Source organism: Phascolarctos cinereus, unplaced genomic scaffold, assembly GCF_003287225.1.
Source record: "Phascolarctos cinereus isolate Bilbo 61053 unplaced genomic scaffold, phaCin_HiC Scaffold_726;HRSCAF=1367, whole genome shotgun sequence".
In the NCBI taxonomy this organism is placed as follows: domain Eukaryota; kingdom Metazoa; phylum Chordata; class Mammalia; order Diprotodontia; family Phascolarctidae; genus Phascolarctos; species Phascolarctos cinereus.
In genome coordinates, this window is record NW_027556098.1 from 223,150,208 (window position 1) to 223,167,774 (window position 17,567).

Genomic DNA, 17,567 nt, shown 5'->3' on the forward strand with positions numbered 1-17,567 from the left:
ACTAATAAATAGAAGTATACATGATATGATTCTACACACACATATATTTGTGTCCCGTGGTAGCCATCTCTAAAGCAGGTTGGGGAGGGAGGGGAAAATATAAAAACTGCATATCAAAGAATAAAAGGAAATTTAGAAGGAACCATAGAAAGCAGAGTAGCTTTGAAAATAGTGTAGAGTACTTATTACATAGTACATTTTTGAAAAAAAGTAAACAGTGTAAAATACAAAAATAAACAGAAAAAATATTGCAATACATCATGCAAGAGGGCCTGAACTATGGTGGTAGCTGTGTGAGTAGTAAGACGGGAATGTATATGAGATAAATTGTGTTTGTCAAAGGGCCAGAATTTTCCAAATGAGTATATACATGGAATAAGGAGGCATAATAACACCAAGCACATAAATCTAAGAGTTTTAAAAAGATGGTAATGCCCATGACAGAAATAAGAAAGTTTTGGAGATGAGTGGACTCAGGGGAAAGATAACAAGCTCTATTTTGGACATGTTAAGTCTGATAGATCTTCTAGTCATCCAGTTTGTTAGATTTAATAGGGAGTTGCTGATGAATGATGATTTCAAGAGAGAGACACAGACTGAAAGCTGAGGATTGGGATCCATCTGTATCAAAACACTAATTGAACTTAGGAGAGATGATTAGGTCACCAAATGAAAGAATGTAGAAAGATAAGAAGGTCCAGGCTAGAGCTTTGGTGTACACCCAGAGTTAGGAGTCAGTCATTGCATAAGCTTTAGACTTACAGCATTTTTTATGTATCTTACCAAACAAACAAGTCTCTTTTCTATAGGTCTTTACAATTGGCAAAGCACTTTCGTATGTACTATCTTACTTGATTTATACAAAAGCTCTGTGAGGAAGGCAAATTAAGAAGTATTATTTCCCTTATTATAAATGAGGAAACAGACTGAGAGAAGTTGTAACTTTTCAAAGGTCAAATTTTAAATGGAGGAGTTGGGACTTTTGACTCTGTCTTGAAAATATTAATCCTCTTAAACCCTGTCTGTGTGTATACACAAATAGAAAAAATATATGCCATACATGCATACACACACATACATATATATACACATATATACACACACACACATACACACATACATACATGTATGTTTGTGTGTATGCATATATATATATATATAATTTCTGCAAAAAACACTGGGAAGATATAGCTTACTTTTATAAACAATATAATATAGAAATAATGTTGCAATAGAAATAATTTATATATAAATATTTTTGTAATATAAAGTAATATAATTCATATGTTGCCACATAGGACTAGGGATTGGACCAGTAGTTTTGTCAGGATAGGGAACTCCTGAATAAGGATATGTCTTCTGCCAATGCTTCTTGGCATCTTTTCTGCATCTTATATCCTTAGACAATAGCCTTGATTCCTGAAAAATAAAGTGACAGAGTTATACAACCAGGTCATGTCAGAGGTAGAAAAAATACATGGCATATATATGTATATAAATATATGGCATATATATGTATATAAATATATGTCATATATATATGTGTGTGTGTGTGTGTGTGTGTGTGTGTGTGTGTGTGTGTGTGTGTGTGTGTAAATTTCAGGTCTTTCTAAAATAACATCCAATCTTGCTTTTGTTTAGGTCTTTACTGGGATCTACACAGCAGAAATGCTTTTGAAGATAATTGCTGTACATCCATGTAATTACTTTCAAATAGGCTGGAACATATTGGATAGCTTTATTGTTTTACTTGCTTTAGCAGAGCTGTGTATAGCAAAGATTTATGCTTTGTCAGTTCTCAAATCATTCAGACTGGTAAGTACAAACTAAGCCAATTTTATATTTTATATATATTATTCATTATGGAATTGGTTGCTACAGATAGGCATCTTAGCATACCTGGGTTGTGGAAACAGATCAAGAAACTGGAATACAGTGTGCTGATTTAAGGCCAAGGGATCAGCATGGGAGGTAGAAATGGAAGTAGGTTAGACCCAAGAAGGTGCAGATACTCATGTTCAAAAAGAGCCAAAGATCTAGAATTCACTAATCATTCTGGGGATTATGAGTTTGGATCAGAACTAGGCGATGGGCTAAACATTCCAAATCATGATAGGTTGATAATGAAGGAAGCAGCTTGGTAGCTCAATAGATAGAGCACTGGTCCTGGAGTCAGGAAGATCTGAGTTCAAATTCAGCCTCAGATGCTTACTAGCTACATGACCCTGGGCAAGTCACTTAACTTTTGTTTGACTAAACCCACTGGAGGAAAAAAAATGGCAAACCACTCCAGTATCTTTGCCAAGAACAGTATGGTCCACAGAGTCATGAAGAGTCAGACATAGCAGAACAACTGAACAATAGCAATAGAAAATGAAAGCCATGAACATAGCACTGGGTCACTGATAATTCTGAGAACTCTTCTTGCTTTCTGTTTTGATGTTTTGGGAGGATATAGGCAAGAGTTACATAAGATGTGAAGCTCTTAATAGGTTGCTAATTGCATTGTTTGAAAAAAAATTCATATGAGTGAGATCACAGATCCTTTGAAGAATCAAAAAGAGATATAAAGAATTCTATGAGAACAAATGCTATTTCATTTCCAGTTTCTGGATATTGTTAAGAAAACTTTAAGGCCTTCAATTTTTTTTCCTTTCTCTTGCTTTTGACCAGAATTATGATTTCATTTATGTAGGCTGATCCTGGTGAACAATTTATTCTAATAATGAGATTGGCATCTTCTCTGAAACATACTTTTAAAGAGTTTCCTGATAGGTTAAATGATTTGCTCAGGGTTACGTAGCCATAATCTACCCTAGGCAAGATTTCAACCCAGGTACACCTGATTCCATAGCCATCTCTCTCTCTCTCTCTCTCTCTCTCTCTCTCTCTCTCTCTCTCTCTCTCTCTCTCTCTCTCTCTCTCTCTCTCTCTCTCCCCCTCTGTTAAGCCCCAGTACCTCTCACATTTGTGCTTAATAAGCTTAAGTACCCCCTGAGGTGTTGCTTTCCTGCCTATGTTTGGGTTCTAACCACTAATCTGATTATTGATTATGGCCATTTCAGTTTTGATTGAACCATGCAAAGAAATAGGGAATGTGGGAAATAATCATCTTGTAGCAAAGTTAAGTCAAAAGGAAGATGAAAACAGATTTAATGAAGTATGAAACATGTTAAAAAAAAGTTGTTTTTCTTAGATTCCCTATATTTTAGCACTACATAAATTGTAATTCTAAGGACATAAAAGAGTTGTAATTGTAATTAATAATAAAATTATATTTCTTCCTCTTACTTTTTAGCTTCGAGTTTTCAAATTGGCAAAATACTGGCCAATGTATGAAAGGCTGATAAAGATCATTGCTTACTCTGTGGAGGTCCTTCAAGGCTTGTTATTGGTATCGTTCATCACTTTGTTCATTTTTGCGGTAGTTGGCATGCAGCAATTTGGTGACAGCTGCCAAGAATATTTCTGCAACCCTGGTGGTGACTGTCCACTTCCACGTTGGCACATGCACGACTTCCTCCACTCCTTTTTGATGATGTTCCGAGTGCTTTGTGGTGAATGGATAGAGCCTATGTGGGACTGTATGGATATAGCAAGCCAAAGCAAATGTCTTGTCTTTTTTGTAATGACGGTTATTATTGAGAAACTGCTGGTATGTAATCATAGGAGTTCAAATGCTCAGTAAAAATGTAAATCATTAGGAAATTTTAATGGTTTTGAGCTAATGGGAATTTAAGTCTTTTAACTCTAGGTAAATTCATAGGTGCTTCATTACAAAATTTTTAAGCAGGCTATTATTTTCCTAGTCATTATGTTGGTAGCATATTCAATTTATCAAACATTTATTAATCACTGTGAGCTAGATCCTGTGCTAAACACTGGGGATAAAGAGACAAAGGTACACCTAGCCTAGCTTTAAAATAGCTTAATACTGATAAGGATAAAATATGCACAAAGAGAAGAAAACCAGAGGTGATTTGGAGTGAGAGATAACACTAATAACTGGGAAGATTAGGAAAGGTTTCCTATAGGAGGTGAGCTTGAGGTGAGCCTTAATTCAGGTAGCTGTTGATTTTGAGGTGAGGTTAATGAGATAGTGTTTTATAAGCAAAGTCTGTGCAAAAGCTTAGAAATGGAAGATGAAATGTCAAGTTTGGATGACAGCCAGTGAGATAATTTTATTTGAGAAGATAATATAAAATAAATATGGAAACAGAGGTGGGAGCCATATTATGAAAGGTTTAAATATTAAAGTTAAGAATTTGTATTTTACTATACAGTCAATAGGAAGTCACTGAAGATTTTTGAATATGTGAGTGGCATGGACATACCTGTGTGTCATGAATATTATTTGGACAGCTATGTGGAAAATCAACTAAAGAGGAAAGAAGCTGAAAGGAGAGAAATTAGGAGACAGTTGTGCAAGTGAGGTATTGAGAACCTAATGAAGAATTATAGTCATTTGAGAGGAGACATGTCATGGAGATATTAGAGATATTGTAGAGGTAGAATCTATAACACTTTTTAACAAGGTATGAAAGGCAGGTCTGGCTAGTCCGAGATACGGCAAGTGAAGGAAAGGAAGGGAGACTAATTAAGAGACTATTGAAGTAGTCAAGTTTTGAGCTGATGAGGTCTTTAACTAGAGTGGTGGCTATGTAAGTAAACAGAAGAGAACATATCCAAGAATTGTTAAAGAAGTGGAATAGACAAGAAATGGCAACTGATTGTATATGTGAGGTGACTGTTGACCACCCTCTCCTCCTGAATAGTCTTTCTTCTCTAAGTTTTCATATTCTCTCATGGTGCAGTGGATAGAGTTGTTGGGCCTGGAGTCAGGATGATTCACCTTCTTGAGTTCAAATCTGGCCTCAGACACTTAGTAGCTCTGTGTCTCTGGGCAAGTCACTTAATCCTACTTGCCTCAGTTTTCTTATTTGTAGAATGAGTTGGAGAAGGAAAATGCAGTTTTGCCAACAGGGTCACAATGAGTTAGACATGACTGAAATGACTAAACAAAAAAACTCAAAATACAATTGAAGTCTCTATCCTGATCTCATCTTCACTATATATACTTTTCTACTTGTTGACCTCATCAATTATCATGATGATTATCTCCCTGATCTATATATCAAGTCCTGGATCTCTCCTCAGTTATAGTGACACATCATCAACTATATTTTAGGCAATTCAAACTGAATATTCCAAAGACATTTCAAACTTAACATGTCCCCAAGATAACTCATTAACATTCCATTCAAATCCACTCCTCTTCTTAATGTAAGTATTCCTCTCAAAGATACCACCATCCTTTCAATTTCCCAAGTTTGCAATCTTAGTATTTTCCTTGACTCCTCATTTTCCCTCATCTCACATGTACAGTCGGTCATTAATTCTTAACCATTTCACTTCCTCAACATAAGCTGAAGAAAGGCAAAAATGATGAGGACTGAGAAAAGCTGATGAAGAGATTTTGATTTTGTCTCTTCTTTGACCTTCAAGGCTCATTTTAAAATAATTTTTATAGTCCAAAAAAAGTGCATGTATAGTATCTCAGCTTTTTATCTTCAGAGATTTGTCAAATATGCCAACAGTACTTTTGGAGAAAGATTCAGTTTAGTGATGATATTAGAAGGTAGGTTGCAAAGAATTAAAAGTGTATGAGAGGAGATGGAGAGGTAGCAAAAGTGTAGTCCACTTTTTTCTATGAGTTTGGTAGTGAAATGGAGAAGAGATAGAAGGTGAGAACTTGAAGAGTTCTTAGAGTGGAGTAAGGATTTTTTTTTAAGGTTGGAAGAGACTTGGGCATTTATGTAGGTATCAGAGAAGGAACCAGTATATAAGAAAGAATTAGTCATAGGATCAAGGTACAGGATGATTATAGGGCAATCTTCTGGAAAAGAGAGAAGTGGATAGCTATGACCAAGAATACCTGTAGAAATGACTATCCTTCAGCAAAAGGACTGCCTCTTTTTCAGAAATAGTAGATCAGAAGAGAATGAGTGGGGCAGTATCAATGAGTTTTGAAATGTGGAGAGAAAGAGAAAAGGGAACTTATGCAAGTGGATTCCATTTTCTCAGTAAAATGTGAAGTGTGAAGAAAGGATTGAGTTAGATAGAGTGTTCTGTAGAATGTATGGGTAAATAAATTTCTAGTGACCATGTCCTCAAGGGTTTGACTAAACTCAGAAACAATTCCTTTTTCCCATTAAAGACAGTAGGAGTGGCTAAGAAAAGATAAAGCTGAAGTGTGCACTTAGCTTTGTATAGGAAGATAAAATTATAGATTATAGTTGGAAGGGAATTTAAAAGCCAAATGCAATACTCTTATTCAAAGATAATGAACCTGAGGGCCAGAGAGGTTAAATTATTTGTCTAGGTTCACATAGCTAGTAATTGTCTGAGGTGGGGTTTGAACCCAAGTCTTACTGATTCCAAGGCCAGCCTCACTGCACCTGGCACCTGAGGCCCTGGTTCTGAGAAAGATTATTATGGGTTATGACTCTGCTTCTATGTATATGTTTCTTGAGTGTTTAAATCTTAATGACCCCACTGAACACATATATATTGTATATAATGTATGTGTATGTTTCTCTGAAGAGAAGAAACAGATTTGTCTTCATTGCATTATTTTGTCTGTACTTTGACCTGCAGTACACATTTAAAAGAAATTACTGTTGTTGTTGTTTTTTTCCAGAACACAAAGATGCATTTGTAATCTAAGCTCCTTGTTTTTTAATTCCCCATTTAGTTATTGATCCTGTTTGTGGCTTTTCTGAGCTCATTTAGTTCAGAGAACTTTGCAGCCATCCAAGTGAGCCCTGAATCCAATAATCTCCAGCTTGCAATGGCAAGGATTCAAAAAGGAATACATTATGTGAGACAAACTTTACTTGATCTCATTGCAAAAAGGTTTTTGAAGAAGCAGATGATTTCAAATGATATCAAAGAAGAGAAAAACCTAAATATGGAGAAGAAAGTCACATCCAACCACACAGTTAATGACATAAACAAAAATTTCCAGAATTATAAAGATAGAATCCATAGCATTGGAATCAGCTTGGAGAAATATGTCAGGAACAAAAGTGATTCTCCTTCACTTATTCTTAATCCTAGTTTCTCAGAAGGAACACCAATTGCTTATGGAGAATCTGATTTTGAAAATGTCTATAACAAAGAATTTAAGAATGAATTGGACACTGAAAACAGCAAAGAGGTAAGAAATGTTTCATGCAGTATTTTTTTTCTGCAGTACTTTTTATATTATTATCATTTGGTATAGAAACAATATGGTTTAAGGATAAAGACTCCTTTTTAATGGCAGAGACTTTTGTGGACTACAGCCTATATGATAGTAGTTATACTATTAATATTCATCAAATGAAAAAGTCTGTGATGACTAAATGGCCCACAACTGTGATTCCCTCAGTTTAGGAATCTTCCAGGAAAGGAACAACTTCAAGAAGTGCAGATTGGCAACAACTTAGCAGCTAATATCCTTAGAGAGTTGGTGGGGATGTTGAGATGTTAAATGGCTTGCCCTGGGTCATATAACCAATCTGTATAAGGGTAGAATTTGCACTCATCACAGAAGGTTGCCTCTCTCTTCCTCTACTGCCTTTCAATGCAACTCTGACAAAATATTATTATAAATTCAGTGATTCTTTATGTCAGTGATGCTATGATACCTGTGATGTATATTATAATCTATCCATGCCTGCTCACCAGTTCCCTGTTCATTTTGGGTAAGATAGAGTGAGTAACAAATGGTAGGAGTAAATGTATAAATCTCTAATGACAAACTCAGAAAGGGAGAGATTGGGTACACTTGCCTAGCATAAGGAGAGAAGCAAGTGTAGTGGAAGTACTGATGAATAAGTGTAGGCAGAAACAAGCTCCATGATTGGGGATGTGTGAGTTGTCTTCAGTGAGGCATATTAGCACATACGAGTCTGCAACAAGTTAAATGATGTGGTTGAATTCCTATAGAATTGATGTAATAGTAGTGTTAGAAGGAACCTTAGAGGGAATTTATTTCAAACAGTACCTGTTTTGGAAGTTCCCCCTCACAACATTCCCTCAATGTGGTCATATAGCATTAATGTGAAGATTGCTAGTTAGAGGGAACCACCATGTCCCAAGGCAGCCAAATTCTCACATGGTTTATGTGAAAACAAAATTCCTTAGATCAAACCAAAACCTACTCACTCTCTACTTTCTACCCATGGTTCCTTATTCTGCCCTCTGGGACCATACAGGACAAATTGAATCCCTCTTCCACATAAGAATCTTTCAAATACCTAAAGATAACTATAATCTCTTCATTTTTCTTTATTTTTAGTCATTCAACTGATGTGTGTGTATATATATATGCACACATACATATATGTATGCGTGTATATATACATATATACATACAAATGTATGTGGGTATATATACATATGTACATACAAATGTAAGTATATATATATACATACATGCACACACATAAATACACAAACACACAGGCACACACACGTGCACGCATGCGCGCGCACACACATATACATGTATAATTAGAGCTCTCATTCTGGCCAACTCCCTCTGGACATTCTCTAGCTTGAGAATATTTTGTTTAAAATGCAATTCCCTAGAACTTAAACACAGCACTCAGAATATGATCTGACCAGGGCAGAGTATAATATAACTATGACCTCTCATTTTCCAGATACTCTTCTTTCCTAGATGCAGGTTAAGATTGCATCTGCTTTTTTGGCCATCATCACACTGTTTCCTCATAGTTTCCATTCTTCTGAAATCATCCAAAAATTTTGAGAGGAATAGTTGGCCAGCCACAATTCCCTATCAAGATCTGTTTTGTTGTTGTTGTTGTTATTGTAAAAACAAATTTAAGATTTTGCATTTATTACTTCATATATTTAACCTATTACTCCAATCCATACAATTAATTTTGGATACTGCCTTTCATTTGACATGTTGGCAGTCCTTCCCAGTTTCATGTCATCTGTTAATTTGATTACACAAATGCCTTTATCCAAGTTACTTAAAAAAAATGGTGACAGGACTAAGGGTAAGTACCTAGGCACCTATACTAGAGACTTCCTTCCAAATTCTGTGGAACCATTAATGCCTTTTCTTCTAATATGATCATTCAAAGAGTTCCAAATCCAACTACCTACACTATCATCTATCCTAAATATTTCTGTCTTGTGCCAAAGGAGAAATCTAGGTAATCTGAATCTAAGGAATTCCCCCAATTTGTCTAATGGAAATTATTTCCTCTTCTCATTCTATTTCTATTGATTTAGTTCATGAAAGAGTTTTTCAATATTATGTGACTTAAATTATCCTTTTTATCTTTTGTCATCATCTCTGTTTCTAGTTTGGTTAGCCATTCTCTCCTTATCTATGGTTGCAAAGGGGCTAAACTCACTTTGTTTTGCTAGCATCAAATCATATTGTCTACCATAAAGACCACTTCTATTTACTTGTTCTTCAAACTTTGTTGACCCATTTGATCTGGAGCTTGCTTCTTGCCTCTAGCTCCTCAACTCGGCATTCATCTTTAAACAGCTTGTCTACATGAGTAACCTGAAACTTCTCAGCCCTTTTCTTTATTGGAAACTTTCCAACCTCAGTTCAGAAAACTACATTATGCAAAACACTTAATCTGTGGCAAGGCCTGTTACTTGCTATGCTCCACAAACAAAGCAAGGACGAGCATGACACTTAGGATATTTGTTTTTCTTCCTGATTTCCTTTTTTGGACTTTTTTCTTCCAAATTTTGGGGAGGAACTTTTCATCCTTTCTAATTATTCAGAACAAAGCATGAACTGTTTGAGCACCTAGGCCATAGGCACCCCTTGCATTAGAAACTAGTATGTCTAGATGAATAGATGTTGACATGTTGGCAGTCATGAGAAATACAGGTCTCAAGAGGGACCTCAGAGTATCTTCCTACCATTCCTGTCAGATGATTCTTGAAATACCCTTCCAATTTCAACTCCCCTAGGCCATTCCTAGTTCTGAGGGCAAGTCTGAGACTCACTCCCTTTGCCTTCTCTTAGCCTATGTTCCCAGGTGAGGTTTAGATTCTCTACTGAGATTCATTCCTGGAAAAGCTACTTCTATGCATTTATTCATTTCTAAATTGTATAATACTTATTTGAGTGTTTATATCATGCCTCCTAATGTATTATTCACTTCCTGAGAGCAGATAGTATATCTTATGTGTCCTTGTATCTTCTTCAGCCCCTAAAAGAATAACTTGAACATAGTAAGTACTTAGTAAATTTGGGTTTAATAGAATTGAGTTAGTGTCAAGAAGATTACTCTTTTCTATCTGAAGCTCAGGATTCTATCATATATCTGTCTTCCCCAAAAACCAAATTCCAGGCATATTTTGGTTAACTTCTCAAAAATCATAGCACATGAGTCCTCACATATTTCTGTTGTCACATGGCACACTAGTTCAAAGAAAAAAAATTAAACAGTATAGTAAAATAAGCAACAAGAAAATCTCTCCATTTATGTGGGTGTTCTCTCTCCCAGTGGCGCCCGTAGCATTGTTGGAAGTCGGAATATTTGTGGCCAAGTAACACGTGGGAGAGGCTAACTTGCAGTCCTATTTCCAATTTCCATTGAGAACCTTTCTTTAATTTTATCATTGAAAGTGAGTAGAAACACTCAGGTTTAAATTAGGTCTATCTTTTGAATTTCTATTTTTCTCCCCAAGCTGCAACTTCCTGATCTCATCCTACTCTTTGATTTAATGTTTGAAAATTTCTTTTGGTTTTTTTTTTGTGTGCCCATCATCGCTAACGGTCTATGTGAATCATGACCTTGGAGCAAAATACAAAAAGGACCAGATGGAACTGGTGATGATTCCGTGCTATCACCAAATACAGTGCACAGGTATAGGTGGAAAGAAAAGTCAAATGTGAATATACCTGTTAAGGTTGGTTCTATTTTAACTATAATGTATAGTTCTATACTTTTATGCCACACTTCCATTATTGATATTTAGCATATATTTCTTTTTTTAAATGAAATGACGTTGAAATAAACTTAAGTCAATCAAAAGAGTAAAATTCCTTTTCTTGGGGGATGGTCATGGTTTTTAGAACCTCAAACGAACTAGTTCCTCAGAAGATAGCATGGCTCCCATTCTTGCCTCTGGGGAAGGAGAACAAGCAGTGGATAAACCTCTGAAATCAGATGAGCCAGGAGCCTGTTTTACATATGGTAAGTGGAACACAGATTCCCATGGTTACAATTTTATACTATTGTTTTGAATTTCTTATCAACCATTAATAATACTAAACTTTATAATACTTTCATCTTACACTATGCATTACTATTCCAGCTGCATGGCTACATAAGTTATATCACTTACTGTCATAAACATAATCAAGAAATATTTTTAAAAATGAAAAGATTAAACAGAAATAGAGAAGAAGCAAAGTTTTACTACCAAAAACAACTGACCTGAAAAACAGGCCAAGAGGAGATAATGTAAGAAAAATCAAACTACCTAAAAATCATGACAAAAATAAATGCTTGGACATGATATTTCAAGAAACCATGCATGAAAACTGCCTAGACTAATTAGAATAAAAAGTCAAAGTGACAATAGAATTTGCTAGTCAGTTCCTGAAAGAAACCCCAAAATGAAAACTCCCGGGAACACCATAACCAAAATCCAGAGATCTTTTTCATGTCATGAGATAGATACTTTCTTATAAAGTTTTCCCATGTTTCCTACTTCCCTATATTTTTTTCAATATAGACTCTTTATGCCCTCAGACTTCTGCTCATAAAGATTCAAATTTATGTGATTTAGTTTTATTCTTTTACCACCCTTCCTCATTCTTACTTCCTTATTTCATAGAAATTCATAGATTTAATTATAACACATCTCTTTAATTACAGCCAAATATTGACAGGATTCTATCATATTTATGGTACTATATACATTGTATGTGTGTGTGTGTGTGTGTGTGTGTGTGTGTGTGTGTGTGTGTGTGTTACTGGGGAATTGGAAAGTAGAAGAAGAAATGTTATAATTACAACATATTACATAGATACCATTACTTACAGTAGTTCAATATTGCCATTCTCTGTGTTCATGGCAGAGTGCCACTTACATTTGAAATTATCTGGCACAACTTCCCAATTTATATTCAGCATCCAGCCAGCAACAGAACTGATGTGTCTTGATGTAACTTGTATCATACAAGAATCCAGTTCTCAGCCTATTTTATAGGACATAAGCTTTAGAAAATTATTATGTTCTTATTGAGATAAAGTAAATTTAAAGCAAAGGAATTATGAAGGGTTTATATTTGCTACATTGTGTTATATTTGTCAGTGTAGATAAATGATTAATTTTTAATGATCAACTATCACCTTCCCCATAAGAAATGTAAATTTTTTATTGGGACTCCTAAAAATTTCATGTGATTTCCCATTAACATTTAATGAGACTAGTTTTTTCTTAAAATTCAGCTAGTTATCTGAGCACTCCAATGCCAATAAAATAAAGAAGTACTTTTGACGTGGTTCATGTGACCATTATTTATGAGCTTTAATCTCAAATAAAATTTGCTTTTCTCATTTATGGGATGTGTATTGTTTTTCCTCTCTTGATTACGAAAGTAATAACTAAGTTCTTCTATCTCAATATGAATGAAAACAGTGCAAATTATGAAAATCTTTTAAAAATAATAAATGATCTTCCACTGTGGCAGTTACATGCAAAACATGCCTGACATGTTTTTTTTTGTTTTAGCTTCATATTGAATAGCTATTAATGTTAAATCTGAGTTTCTCTATCTCTCCCTCCTTCCTTCCCCCCCTCCTCTCCCTTTCTTTCTTCCCTCTCTCAATCTCTCTCTTGTCTATGTCTCCCTCTTTTCTGCTGTACTGTAGCAGCCCCTCTGTATGGAATGGCTGTGTATATGATGTTTTCCTAGAACTCAAGTGCATTTTGCCTGTTCCTGTTTTTCTTGCTCCTTGTGATTTTTCCCTGAACATTTTGGACACAAAAGTTCCCTCCTTCTCTCCTCCCCCCTTCTCTTTTTCTTTCTTTCCAAAGGTATTATCAGCATTTTCCACATTTACATTAGTTTTAAAACTTCCATTTATTCAATGATATAGAGTTTACAAAGCAGTATTTTCACAATAACCCCTTGAAGCAGGGAGTGTAAAAATCTTAGAACCCTAGTAGTTCAGAGTTAGGAAGGACTCCAATGATCATCTAGTCCTACCCATACCTGACTGAGAATTCTCTCTTTGGTATAACTGATGTGGTCAACTGCTCTTTTCCTGAAAAACCTTCAGTGATATGGAACTAAGGAACCTCCTGAAACAGATCATTTCACTTTTGGATAGTCCTAATTTTTCTGAGTGTCATGTGATGAGAGGCATTATAGTTGGGATCTAGACAAAGTGGGCATAAGCAAAACTCACATTGTGTAGGTAATTCATCCCTCTCACTTAGTCATTTGTGACACCCACTGCTCTTTGGATTTCACTTATTGGTTTTAACATAGAGTCACCCTGGCAGATATTTCCAGAAATAGACATTCACCACACATGGTTACATTCAATTTCTTCCAGGGTTCTAGGGTTCCCTGCTCAAGGGAAATACACTTCCTCTATTCATTATTTTAACTCCTTAGCACCAATCCAATATGTTTCTATCTATAATCTCTCACAATAATATTTTTTTTTTATCTTCAACAAACTATTTACTTAGCCATGAGACAAAAGAAACAATGACATTACAAATACTGTTATGTTAAAACAAATGCATAAATGAACAAAATATATCAAAATGCACCTAAAAATCAGATCCTAAACTCCCATGAATGCACTCAATATGTCTTGGTGAAGAATTGTCCCACACAAGCAAAAATCTGGCAGGGAAGTACCCGAGGGTAAAAAATTCATCTGCTTAGGATAATTTACAAGTCCTGGCTATAAGTTTCAATGTTATTAGTATAGTCAGGAAAATCTACATGACACATGACTGCTTCCCTGATCATTGCTTGTCTAACCAGTCTTCAGATGAGGAAATTAGCTTTTCTTCTTGACTTGCATATAACATTTAAGAATCTTTTAATTAACCATTGCTGATAAAGGTGAGTTTAGAATATGTCAGCTCAATGTGACTTGAAGTTCTCTTTAAGCTAAAAGACTGAAAAGATCATCAAACTGGCTCTCTCTGAGACTTACAAACTAGCCTAGCCAGTTATTAACTCATCTGCATGTTGCATTGTCCAATTAGTTAGAGATTACAACTCCACAACTCTAATCATCACATTAATCTAGCTCACCAGGCTACCAAAGGGCTGCTAAGCTTCATCTCCTTTTCCTTCATGAGCCAGAGGTAGCAGGATAGAGCAATAAGCTCTAATGGGAAGCTTCACCATTGTTCATTTCTAAGAGGAGGTTAAGAATATCCTGCAGAAATTATTTGGCCTTGTCTCCTTTTATAGGTCATATTTGGGTTACCAGGATGTTATCTAGGGCCTTAATACCACTATGGCTGGAGATTAAGATAAACTTGTTGCTGAGGTCTTTTTCCTTGTGCTAATGTAGAACTCCAGATGTCCACACTCTGCTTGGCTCAGGGCCTTTCTCCTCTTTTCTCATGTTGCTGGAATGCTCTGAGACTACTCCTTATTAAGCTTTTCCTAAGACCATTCCCAGCTAGGTGGCACAGTGGATATAGTGCCAGGCTTGGACTTAGGAAGACTCATCATCCTGAGTTCAAATCTGGCCTCAGACACTTAGCTGTTTGACCCTGGACAAGTCACTTAACCCTGTTTGTCTCAGTTCTCTCATCTGCAAAATGAGCTAGAGGAGGAAATGGCAAACCACTCCAGTATCTTTGCCAAGAAAACCCCAAATGGGGTCACGAAGAGTCATACATGACTGAAACAAATCAACAACAACAAAAACTGTTCCCTTACTGAGAGGCTTTAAGGCTTCTTTCTTGCTGGGCTGGGGTTGAAGCTCCTCTCCTATTACTATAGTACTTTCACTTATATTTACGTGTCTACTTCAGGGTTTCTGCATGATTGTTACCATCTTTCTATGGAGCTCTGGACTCAGTGAAGGAATTTACAAGTATTCTGCTCATTCCTTTCTTAAAACTAATATATTTTGAGAGCTTCCTTAAACTGTTTGTGAGAGATCTGGATGTCTAACATTGCCGTATTCACACAATCCCTCATAGCTGAGAACCTTGCTTTATATTTCACTGAAAAACTGAAGCTATTCATAGAAAGCTCCCTTTTCTCCCCTGTTCCTCATCTCACATCATTCAAATGTCATCTGCTGTTATCATGTCTTTCACCTCTGTCTAACATAACAATATGACTCTTCTCCTTGCTAAATAAACTCTTTGTATGCACAAGTGATCCTATTCCATCCTTTTTACCAACATATTACCCCTTCTATTATCCCCACTTTTTCACTGATCTTCAACCATTCCATCACTGTCTGCTTCCTTTCTGAATATAATCATGCCCATATCTCCTCCTCCTCAAAAAAAAAGTTCACTTTATCTATCCATCCCCACTAGCTAGCCCATCTTCCATTTTTCAGCTTAACTCCTTGAAGAATTTATCACCACTTTATTTTCTTTCATTTTCTTAAAATTTTTACAATTTGGCTTCTAACCTTATCCTTCAACTGAAATTGCTCTCTCCAAAGTTACTGATGCTCTCCATTGGCCTTTTTTCAGTATTCATCCTTCCTGATTTCTGAAACCTTTGACAGTACCAATAACCATCATCTTCTTGATAATATCTTCTCTTTAGGTTTTTGTGACATTACTCTCTCCTGATTCTGTTAACCACTCCTCTATTTCCTTTGGTATATCATCATTCAAGCCAAGCCCACCAAACATGGTTGTCTGCCAAGGCTCTGTCCTAGGCCTTCTTCTCTTTTTTTCTTATTCTTTTATTTCATCTGGTGGTCTCATCAGCTCTGAGGTTTTAATTAGTAATATATACATACACATATGTACATATATGCATACACATATATACATATAAGTATGTTTATGCACAAACACACACACACACACACACACACACACACACACACACACATATATATATGATATCTACTTGTCTAATCCTAACCTTTCTCCTCAACTTCCAAGCTTGTATCTCCAACTGCCTTTTTAGACATTCAAAATGTCTAAAACTGAACTTATTATCTTTTTCCCAAAAGCCTCATCTCTTTCTAAATTCCTTATTATTGTCAAGGGCACCACCATTTTCCCAATCACCTCAGTTGACAGTCTAAGTGTCATCTGTGACTTCTTAATCTCTTACTCACCCCAGCAATGGTAATTTGCCATGTCCTATTTTCCTACTTATGTAAAATCTCTCATATATGCCACCTTCTCTTCTCTGACGCTTCCACCACCTTAGTTCAAACCCTCATCACTTCACACTTGGACTCTACCACAGTAGTCTGCTCATTGATTTTCCTGCTCAAATCTCTTTCCCATTCTAATCCATCCTTCACCTAGCTATCAAATCAGTTTTCATAAAGTGCAAGTCTGACCATGTCACCTTCCTATTGAATAAGCTCCAATGGCTCCCTATTTCCTCCAGAACCAAATATAAAATCTGTTTAGTTTTTAAAGCCCTTCATAATCTGACCCCTTCCTACCTTTCCAATCTTCTTACAACTTACTCCCCTCCAAGAATGTCATAATCCAGTGAACATTGATCTTGCTCTTACTCAAACATAACATTCCATCTCTGATCTTTCAGTGTTTTCACTGGCTATCTCCCATGGCTGACACTCCTTGTCTCTGCCTCCTGACCTTCCTGTCTTCCTTCAAATGTCAGCTAACATCCAAACTTCTGCAAGAAGCCTTTCCCAGTCCTTCATTTTAGTGCTTCGTCTCTGAGATTATCTCCAATTTATTATGTATAGAAATTACTTATACATAGTTGTTTGCATGTTTTCTCCTTCATTAGACTGTGAGCTCTTTGAGAATAGGGACAGATTTTGCCTTTCTTTGTATCACTAGGACTTTGCATTGTGCCTAGCACATAATAGATACTTAACAAATGCTTGTTCAAATTTTCTTAGTGGTCCTCTTTGTTGGTTCTGTAACATTGATTTTTAATTGTCTTTGGTTTTAGCTTCAATGTTGCAACACTTTATGAAATTTTGCTTAGATTTCTGATTGTATTAGATACTTGTGCTCACACACACACACACACACACACACACATATATTCATTAAGGTGTCTAATAGTTAAAAAATCCAACTGATTCTCCAGTTTCTCTAAAAATTCAAGAACAACTAAGTTTTTTGGGAAAACTGTCATCTTCTTTCACTTCTTGGAAACAAACTCTGATTTCATGTAGTCACTATAAATTTTTTACATTGGTTCTGTAGGTATCAGTCTCCTTTAAATAAAGTGATACTTTTACTTACATCCTTATGGCAGTAGTACAAAATTCTTCTAATGATCTATTGAAAGTGTTCTTCCTGCATCCTACCAGGTCTTCTCTTTTCTATGA

At 35.8% G+C, this 17,567-nt stretch overlaps 1 protein-coding gene across 1 annotated transcript in view; it reads left to right on the top strand.

Annotated features, from left to right (window-relative positions):
• The first annotated feature begins 3,052 nt into the window (after positions 1 to 3,052).
• Positions 3,053 to 17,567, top strand: part of LOC110211526 (sodium channel protein type 9 subunit alpha-like) — a 49,516-nt gene continuing 35,001 nt past the window's right edge. The window contains exons 1-4 of the mRNA XM_078146160.1: positions 3,053 to 3,160; positions 3,299 to 3,655; positions 6,755 to 7,219; positions 11,129 to 11,249. Of these exons, the coding sequence (XP_078002286.1) occupies positions 3,053 to 3,160; positions 3,299 to 3,655; positions 6,755 to 7,219; positions 11,129 to 11,249 (1,051 nt within the window). The remainder of the gene's footprint in view (positions 3,161 to 3,298; positions 3,656 to 6,754; positions 7,220 to 11,128; positions 11,250 to 17,567) is intronic.